General features: G+C 41.2%; 1 protein-coding gene across 1 annotated transcript; it reads left to right on the top strand.

Moving 5' to 3' along the window:
* Window positions 1-7,437: 7,437 nt before the first annotated feature.
* Window positions 7,438-10,221, top strand: LOC106604582 (uromodulin-like). Its single transcript, XM_045718029.1, is given in 2 exon segments — window positions 7,438-8,814; window positions 8,817-10,221. Coding segments are annotated over 2 exon segments (1,491 nt in total). The 5' UTR covers window positions 7,438-8,214; the 3' UTR covers window positions 9,708-10,221.
* Window positions 10,222-10,678: the final 457 nt, after the last annotated feature.

Raw genomic sequence — 10,678 nt, 5'->3', positions numbered from 1 at the left:
GATAACTGTTATCTTTTATGTTTCACCCTACATGTAGCATGATAACTGTTATCTTCTATATCACCCTATATGTAGCATGATGACTGCTTATATATGATTGGTGAAATATTAATGTTTTGCATACAAGAAAATACAAAACAATGATGAATGTTTAAAAGGTAAACAAAGAAAACACGTGCAGGACAAGTAAGAAACCCAGAGGGGCCTTTATTAATTTAACACCTTTTAAGAATCAAGGTTCCATGCTGTCAAAACAGTTCACACAACTTCAAAACAATTCTTTATGTGTGCTTAACTACCTTTTCTTATCTGTGCTCAGACAGTCATATGGGCCTCATGCAGGTGTTGACATTGTGTGTGATGATTGAAGTCCTTGCTCCATTCAACGTTTTTCCCCAGTGTACGCTGGAGAGGATAGCAGAAAGGAAGTCGTCAATAAGGGGACCAAACTCAGTGGAGAAGGTCTGTATCTGTCCAGGGGAGTCTGTTTGAACATTAGGTATGTGATTAAGTGGGAGGTTAATGTATGTCTATTAATAATTCACCCTGTTTTGACTGTAGTTAGACGCTACAGATGTAGGATCTTAATTTGGTCACTTTTGTTGCTGAGAATTTTCCTGCATGGCAGGAAATGCAAACTTGTAGCGTATGCGTTGTTTAAAAGGCTCCTAAAGTTTGTAATTTTCACTTTAAAAACGTCAGACTTGATTTGCCCTAACAAAAATATGTATCAACCCCTACAAAAAATATCCATTAATTATAATCTACATAATAATTCACATTTCCTGCTGCTACATGATTATTTTCCTGCTGTCGCAAAACTGGCTCAAATGAAGATCCTACATCTGTATAATTTGTAGAGTAAAGCTATATAAAGAAACAATTAGGTCAACGTTGATTGATTGCATGGATTGGTTGGGTAATGGTCTGGTTGTGCCCCTTTGCCAGGTCTTTAAGCTGTTCTTTGTAGACTCAGACAAAGCGTAGAGATTGGGTATGGAAGGGGGAAATAATTTCTACAATGATGCCAATGCAGTAAGTCAGAGCTTACAGAGGTATTACCTCTCATGTTTATGTCAAAATGACAGACCCAAGCATTGACCCCACCCTCAAAGGTGTCTCTTTGACTGTACATTAACAGTCAAAGAGACACCTTTGATTGTTAGTGTACATCTAATCCAAATGTCAACCTAATGTCACCTTTTACAGATTAATTTATATTTGTAACACATTTACTATGTATAACATTTTTTGATAGTTGAACTGTCACTGTCTTGAAGGGATAGTGTGAGATTTCGGCAATTAAGACCTTTTTTACTTCCCCATATTTAGATGAAAATGTATGTCTCTGCATGCAGTTTGAAGGAAGTTGAAGGTAGTTTCACAAGCCATTGCTAACTATAGCATAGACTTCCAGTTACTTAGCAATTATGTTAACGCTAATTAGAAACTTCCTTCAAACTGCATGCAGAGACTTAACAATGGTAACCATGAGTTCATCTGACTCTGGGTAAATAGAAAAGGGCTTGATTGCCAAAATCTCGCTCTATCCCTTTAAGAGCCATTAACATAGCATCTAATGTAGAATTACAAATCAATGTTCCTTAGCTTCACAATGGCAATTAGAAATGGGAAATTAAATGTGATGCTTTGCTCTACCTAAAGCAGTAGATGGCAGCAATGTCTTATTATATTTCCAGGATGAAATGGCCAAATTAGAATTGATAGACTGCATCTACAGTTGAAGTGGGAAGTTTACATACACTTAGGTTGGAGTCATTAAAACACATTTTTCAACCACTCCACACATTTCTTGTTAACAAACTATAGTTTTGGCATGTCAGTTAGGACATCTACTTTGTGCATCACACAAGTAATTTTTCCAACAATTGGTTACAGACAGATTACTTCACTTATAATTCACTGTATCACAATTCCAGTGGGTCAGAAGTTCACATACACTAAGTTGACTGTTCATCCTTGGAAGCAATTTCCAAACGCCTGAAGGTACCACGTTCATCTGTACAAACAATAGTACGCAAGTATAAACACCATGGGACCACGCAGCCGTCATACCGCTCAGGAAGGAGACGCGTTCTGTCTCCTATAGATGAACGTACTTTGGTGTGAAAAGTGCAAATCAATCCCAGAAAAACAGCAAAGGACCTTGTGAAGATGCTGGAGGAAACAGGTACAAAATTATCTATATCCACAGTAAAACGAGTCCTAAATTGACATAACCTGAAAAACCGCTCCGCAAGGAAGAAGCCACTGCTCCAAATCTGCCATTAAAAAGCCAGACTACGGTTTGCAACTCCACATAGGGACAATGATCGTACTTTTTGGAGAAATGTCCTTTGGTCTCATGAAACAAAATTGAACTGTTTGGTCATAATGACCATTGTTATGTTTGGAGGAAAAAGGGGGAAGCTCGCAAGCCGAAGAACAGTGAAGCAACCGTGAAGCACGGGGGTGGCAACATCATGTCCCAACCGATAAGTACGGGGGTGGCAGCATCATGTTGTGGGGGTGCTTTGCTGCAGGAGTAACTGGTGCACTTCACAAAATAGATGGCATCATGGGGACGGAATGAGGAAGGACAATTACGTGGATATATTGAAGCAACATCTCAAGACATCAGTCAGGAAGTTGAAGCTTGGTCGCAAATGGGTCTTCCAAATTAACAATGATCCAAGTTGTGGCAAAATGGCTTAAGTACAACAAAGTCAAGGTATTGGAGTGGTCATCACAAAGCCAATCCTATAGAAAATTTGTGGGCAGAACTGATAAAGCGTGTGTGAGCAAGGAGGCCTACAAACCTGATTCAGTTACAGCAGCTCTGTCAAGAGGAATGGGCCAAAATTCATCCAACTTATTGTGGGAAGCTTGTGGAAGGCTACCCAAAATGTTTGACCCAAGTTAAACAATTTAAAGGCAATGCTAACAAATACTGATTGAGTGTATGTAAACTTCTGACCCACTGGGAATGTGATGAAAGCTGAAATAAATCATTTTCTCTACTATTATTCTGACATTTCACATTCATAAAATGAAGTGGTGATCCTAACTGACCTAAGACAGGGAATTTTTACTAGGATTAAATGTCAGGAATTATGAAAAACTGAGTTTAAATGTATTTGGCTAAGGTGTATGTAAACTTCCTACTTCAACTGTAAATATTGTTCATGTTGCGAGGCCGCAAGCTGTCCATTTTAGTTCCTAAGCATTTTAATAACTTATCCTCCATCCCTCATGCTGCAGATAACAGTCTTAGATTGCATGGTGGGAGGATTGCAGGCTAGAACAGTGACGAGAAGCAATAATGAGATGTAATGAAACATTATACTCATACTGTACACATAAATCCACCATGGGTATTGTTCATTGTGAGTAACTGTTGCAGTAGGACTAATACTACTGTATGCACAGACCAGTTAACCAGAGCTTCTTTCCCTAGAGATAACACTCCTGTCTGTATCACTGTACAAATTATAATAACTGCCTTCTGGTATAAATACAGACATGGTTATAGCTTTTTAACTACCCATGCACTTCTTCTGGATATTTCTGTCTGTATAGTGTTTATAGAAGTGTGTGTGTTTATGTGTGTGTGAATATGCATGCATGTGTGTTTGATGACGATGTGGAATGTTTTGGGAGTTGTTAATTTGCATGGACAGTATTGCCAGAATATCTAGAGAAAACAAAAGTCCATTCCTCAGAAAGTCAAACTAGTCACTTACGATTATGGTGATCACACTCCCCATATGGGAGGGGGCGAGAATGAGGGAGAAGAAAGAGAGTGTTTGGTGGAGTGTGTTGTAAAAATGTACTGCTAAATTGGTATCTCTCTCAACAATAAGGCATATTTCAAACGGTTAGGAACCCTTCAGAGATAAGACAGATTTTTTTTACGAACTCTTCCAAAAGCATATAAACCACCGAATAGCAATAGCCACCTGCTTCTTCTGTGAATGGACTAAAGCATTCCGGGGGTATAGATTAAGTGTTTGCTAACTGATCTAACTAGAACGATTTAAGAGAAGTCTGGACTGTATCTAAGAGGCACAGGGCAGCCTAAGGACTTGTTTATGCAAAAACATGGCATGAGAATTTTTTTGCATGTATTCTTCTTTAGGTTATGGAGAGGTTTTCGGTGGGGCCTCAGGCCAATTACCATATATCATAATTCAACTTTTTTTTTTAAACAATTGCTTCTGGAGAGAATCTTTGTGACAGCTGTCCCCAACGCTGTTGTCAATACGCAGACAGAGATGTTCATCTGGAAGAAAGAAGAGATCAAAAAAACATGTGGGGGCGAGGAGACCAGAGAGACCAGAATATCCATAGAGATCAGAACCTCTTTTCATCATATTAATCTTTAACCAAGCAAAGCCATCACATATTACAGCTTAATTTCTGAACCAAAAAAACAAGTTTCACATCTAAATTGCCCTCCCAGTTTTCTCTTTCCCTCTTTCAGACAGAGATATAAAACAGCCATTTGCAAAGTAAAAAGCCATGCTAGTCTGGTGTGACAGCGTGTCTCTGTGTTCCTCCGTTTCCCTATTCTGATGGCCGACTTTATCTGAGGGTCCATGCTGAGACGTGAAAGCTACAGCTTAATTCTTATAAGAGACTTCATTATACAGTATATCATATCACCATGACTTGCCCACATTAAGAGCCGCTTTTGGGTGATTTTAACACTCCCAGAATGGAGACATTCATTCTCATCTCATGCTATAATGCTTATCTCTCTGAGGAAGAAAGAACCTTTCGGTGTTCATAGTTGATATCGCCAGTGATAGGCTTAGCGGCAATATGGTGCTGGCTATTAACAGTACATCAGGCATTCAGTCAGTGCAGGTGGTCCGGAAAGTTCACTTTGATAAAAAAGAAATATCCCTAAAACTTCAATTGTCCTGTGTAGGGGATTCACTGTAAATTGAACGTGTATCATTGCGGGTTAATATCTGCATATAGTATGTGTTTAGTACCATGCTACTTTTACTACCATGTCCTTGCCTTCAGAGTAGTTAATGGTGTTGTTTACTTTACATTCTGTAAGAGCTTAATGAGGAACATGCATGTTTTAGGCACATAATACCTTTTCACAAATTAACAATTGAATTCAGAACCCTAATTAGTCCTGATATAGATAAATGAGTGAACCTGTCGTTTAATACGTCATTACATCTCCGTAATATCCCCCATGTGATCAACTCGGGGCTATTGTAGCATTAGAACAGGATTCTTATAATAAGATGATCAAACAATTTGTGGACAGTGTATTGTGTATACGTTAAACAAATTGATTGAATCAGACCTGTATTGTGGTAAATCCACATCATTATGACCTTGTATCTTCCCTGCCAACATGTTTTTGTATGTAACTTGTACGACAGTGTCTGAGACCAAGGATGTCCTAATATGGACACCATACAGTTATCTCAGAATCTTAACAGACAAAGTCAGGTAAAAAAAAACCTGACTCACTCAAGTTTCCAATCTGTGCTTAGCTCACTTGAGACAAGGAAATAAAACTTTTGCGACCCACTAAAATATTCAAGCTTAAAGCATTGACCTTGTTAGGAAGATTGTTGCATGTCGTTTTTCCCATGGGAAAATTTTCTTACAGTGTCATGTACATGTTTGAGGTGGTGTTTAAATACAAAACAATTTGACAATACAACTTTCATAACAGTTACATACCAATAAAAAGAGACTAGCCTGCTGGCTTTACTGGGTCGATAGGAACATTAGCCCGAGCTATTTAGGAGAGATATCACACCTGGCACAAATGATTGTCTAGTTCTGTTTTTACTGCCGAGGGGTGCCCTATACCTGTGCCCAGAGTGGAGTAGTTCAAAGTCCGGGTACAGGGGGTGGCTTGGGTCTAAAATTATTTTGTGAGCCTTGTGGAGGGCCATGACTATAAAGATTTCATCCAGGCCTGTCAGTTTGACTCCAAGTACCTTGCTTGCTGTGGTGATAATCCTTCTCAGCATATTTCTCTGGCTGACAGTGGCATTGCCAAACCAACAAACAATACAAAAAGTTAAAATACTCTCAAACTAATGGTTGTCTTTTGTATTGCTTCCACTTCTCAGTTCCCTGCTGGGCAGGGGATGGCTGCTTTGTGTTGTATCACTTCTCAGTTCCCTGCTGGGCAGAGGATGGCTGCTTTGTGTTGTACCACTTCTCAGTTCCCTGCTGGGCAGGGGGTGGCTGCTTTGTGGGAGGTTACATATTTCCCTTGCCTTGCTTACCAACTCTTATTCAAAGAGACGTTCATTTCATTTTAGAAAAAAAAAGTGCATCTAGGAGTTAACAAAAATACAACATGTATCACATGCAATGCACAACATTGTACAGGTGTATCACTTAAATATTATACAATATGCTCAAGTAATTGAGTTTACTATAGCAATACACATGGAAACATACTCAAATAAAGGGCAGGCCAGCAAAACATTTATCCAGTCCAGCTAATTAGATAGACAGACTGTCTTGTTGTATGAGATTTGAAGTGGTTTATGGTTCATGAAGGCACCACCTGCTATGACCCCATGATTAAGGGTCTTCCCCCAAATTGCATCAGTTAGCCAGCGTTATCTGGTATTTGTCTTTACAAGATGGTATCGACTTTTGTGACATCATGCAGAAAATGAACTGTCATGTGTGCAAGTGCTGCACTGAATGAACGCTGATAATACCTTCTGAGCCAATGGTAATAAATACTACAGGCCGACGAAGAACAGGCTAGGCAGGCAAAGCACAATCACAATGTCTGGCCTCCTTTGAAATGAGAATGTTAATCTCGTGAGTGGCTTTAAAGGGACATTTAAAAAAGCACCACTCCAACATCAACATATGTGAAAATGGTGCGTTTCTATGTTTTGTAGTAAAAAAGATAAGTGTTTCCAATGACATCATCGGTGTGCATTGTGTGATTTTAACCAATTATGAGCAGGCATTGCCTACTAATTGGTTGATGATGACATTGGAAACACTTAACTTCCTCTATCTTCTTTTCAACAAAACATAGAAACGTGCAATTTTCACATATGTTGATGTTGGGGTGGTGCTGGAGATGAAGTTGAAAAACTGTGAAATTTCCCTTTAATATGAGTAGCTCACTCCTCATTTGGAAATATATTTTGAACAGAGGTCTTAGTGAAGAAATAAAACATATAAAGCTATTCCAATGCTTGCACGGCCTAGATAATGGGGTCATCATTTTTTCTTTACATGCGTTGTGGAAATGTGATACAAAAAACAAAGTGATAGCCAGCTCTGCTTTTGTTGTGCGTAAATGGATATTTAAAGTCAGATTAACATCCAAGAAGTAACATCTAACATGATGGATTTCAAGGAATTTTTTTGGCACGTTCTGGAGGCCATTATATTTCTCCAAGGACATCAGAACAGCAATACAACTAGCTATTAGAACATTGTCTATTTACATACTGATCTGTTTGGTGGGTTTGATACGAATTCTCACTCAGAATATCGTGACTCTTTAATTCTTTAATTATAAATGTTACTTTTAATATTCTGTGGCTTTTCAACTTGTATCTGCATAGTGCAACAGAAAAACAACTTCCAAAATGCCAAACAAATTATATTTAAAACCACAAAGAATCACGACTCAATCCGATTCCAAGTTAAGGTCATTCATGTTGTTCTTTTGTTTGTGCTGTTTCAGTTTTTTTTATGTGTGCTGTTGCAATAGGGACAATTATGCAATAGGGAAGTTTACTTTTCAATAGGGAAGTTTACTTTTCACTAGGGAAGTTTACTTTGCATGACTCATTCTGCAGGGGGACTATTATGGGAAAATAACACAATCAAATCCTAATCAAATAAATGTGTCAGTGTCAGATGTACAATTGTAAATTAAGTCAAAGCTTATCGGTTCAACAACTTTAGAATCTCCAAGGTTGTATTTTACATGGGACAAGAATTACGCAGATTAAGTGGAGCCATATTTTTCAGATGAAGAGTCTTTAATTTATACTTGAGCTATCAGTTTTTATAGTGATCAATAAGTAACTCCATGCACGTAATCACAACAAAGAAGTATTTTATCGATAGTCACATGATGTCTCTGGAAAAATTTAAATTCTCAAGTTCACAGGTAGAAGCCAGCACATACTTCCTGTGAATGGTGTGTAGGCTGTTTTGATCTAAATGATGGGGCTCTTAGTGATGACATCAGAGGCTCTGCTGCTGCTCCTGTTTATACAGGCCAGCACTGGTGATAGGTCAGGTACAGTTGTCACCAGCTGTGAGACGTGTCATTACCAAGCCACCTGTCTGGTCTCATCTGTAGAACTTGAGAGGGTAGATGCCTTTCCAACACGGTCTTTCACCTGCACCTGTCAAGACGGCTTTGTCGGCAACGGCATCACCTGCTATGACCCCAAGATCTGCAAAAGCGGCTCCTGCTGTCATCAAGGTTACCGCTGGTCCTCTATACTGGGTTGTGTGGATGTTGACGAGTGTCCCCTTCCTGACCAGCCCTGCGCCCCTCAGGTCTGTGAGAACACCCCTGGGTCCTTCAACTGCCTGGTGCCTTCTGACGATAACCTCCGCTCAGTCCAGCACACCAGCCCAAACGTGGACCCCCACTCTGTCCAGTTTATGTGTGGGAACACAGAGTGTCCAGTGGGACAGGACTGTATCAGTATTGGTGGAACATCTCATTGTGCAGACCCCTGCCAGCACTACTCTGTACTGAATGACACCTGGCGTGCCACCAACTACAGAGGTAAAGGGAACTGCGACAAGGATATCAACTTTCGGGGCTGATATCACATGTTCCTGGGGGACACCAGTGTTCAGATGCCAGAGAGGTGTGTGCAAAAGTACACATGGTACCAACAGCCCGATGTGGCTCACAGATCCCCACCCCCAGCTGTCGGACGGAGTGGTTCAGCGGGGTATCTGTGGGAGCTATGATAGCTGCTGCCAATATAAACAAACCCCAATCCATGTCAAAGCCTGCTATAGAAACTACTATGTCTACAAGTTTGTCAGTCCAACATATTGCGCCTTTGCCTACTGTGCAGACGTCAACACTATGGTATGTGCTACCTGTAGAAATGATCAGACTTGATCGTAATGGCATGGTGTGGTACCAGGTGGAGTGCAGGGAGGGACACTGTGGAAACACAGTGAAGACAAATGGTACTCATGCTGTCTACTCCAACAGCATATTAGTTTATCCAGTAGATGCACAAAATGATTCTCCCCTTAGCTTTCCTTTCTCCTGTATCTATCCTCTGGAGATAGAGAGCAGCCTGGATGTGCCCATCAGACCCCATCTACCAACTGACAATGCAGTTGTCGGTGCCAAGGCCAGAGCCTCCATGTTTCTGTATCGTAACTCCAACTACACAGAGCCTTACCCAGCTGGTCAGGCAGTCACTCTGCTTGTGGGTTCCTCCCTGCATGTGGGCGTGTCCGTAGACGAGTCAGACCCGGAGCTTTTCGTGGTCGTTCTAGATGACTGCTTCACCACGGAATCCTCCAGCCCTGACAACCTCCTTCGATACTACATAATTCAGGACAGCTGTCCAAGCAATCATACCATACGTGACAGTCGAGGAAAGCGCCTCATCCCTCCAGGCTCGCTTCTCTGCTCTGCTGTATGGGGGCTACCATTACGTCTTCCTGCACTGCCGCCTCAGCCTGTGTAACCACAGAAGCTCACCCTGCTCTCCAGTGTGTTCCAGGAGGAGGTCCCGCTCTGTGGCCAAGTCTGTCTCCCTCAACCCCCTCACCATCGGGCCAATCACCTGGCCCCAGAGTCTGGAATGACCTCCAGCACCTCCACCACCCCTCAACCCCACTGTCAACCCACTGGGCCCTCTCCCTCCCCAGATCTCCATTCCAACCAGCACAACCAATGGTCATGCAAGGGCACCAAATTACTTTCTGCTATTATTGATAATGAATTTATGCAATACAGTGTGTGATTTCATTGTACTGTAAATGTTTTATACACATAGACTTGCATTGCTTTTGAGGACCGATCATTTACTCAGAGTTGTGTACGTGCCAACCAAACCTGAGTTGCTCAGTGTGTATGCTGCCATTTGACAATGACAATAAATAACTATATGATAAAGAACACATCACTATGTATTTTCTCTCTATCTCTCCTCCCCCACTTGCACATAGATGCACCCCCCTCTATTTCCCCAGCCTGCAGCCATTTTTCAAAGCCATTTGACATAGACACAACTGTTGCCTGAGGTTTTTTCTTTCACCTTCTTGTAATTCCCAGTTGTATCTGGAAATCTAGAGTAATCTAGAGTCAGTGCGAGGTCTCTAAAGTCATACCTGCAGCCATTTTGGGGCAATCTTGAAGAAAGAGATTGCATCAACCAGCCAGATAATGCAAGTAATGCTACAGTAGGGATAATTTCCGACATAGCTAGGCTACCAGGGTCACCAGGGAGCCCAATCTAAAGGGGGGAGAGAGGAGCCTCTTACATCTGCCAGTAGAGGGAGGAATGATTGCCAGGGGAAGATAATTGTGAGGAGAGTAGCATGAAGCAAAAGCAGTGCCAGGAATTGTATCAGTCGGTGGCCCCTTTACAGCCTCTGCCCGTCTCGGATAAGGGGGATATGAAAACTGGCAAGGTGCAGCTGGGAGGGAGAGAAT

This window comes from Salmo salar, chromosome ssa05 (genome assembly GCF_905237065.1).
Source record: "Salmo salar chromosome ssa05, Ssal_v3.1, whole genome shotgun sequence".
In the NCBI taxonomy this organism is placed as follows: domain Eukaryota; kingdom Metazoa; phylum Chordata; class Actinopteri; order Salmoniformes; family Salmonidae; genus Salmo; species Salmo salar.
The sequence above is the reverse complement of the archived record's forward strand: the minus strand, read 5'-3'. Positions and strand labels throughout refer to the sequence as shown.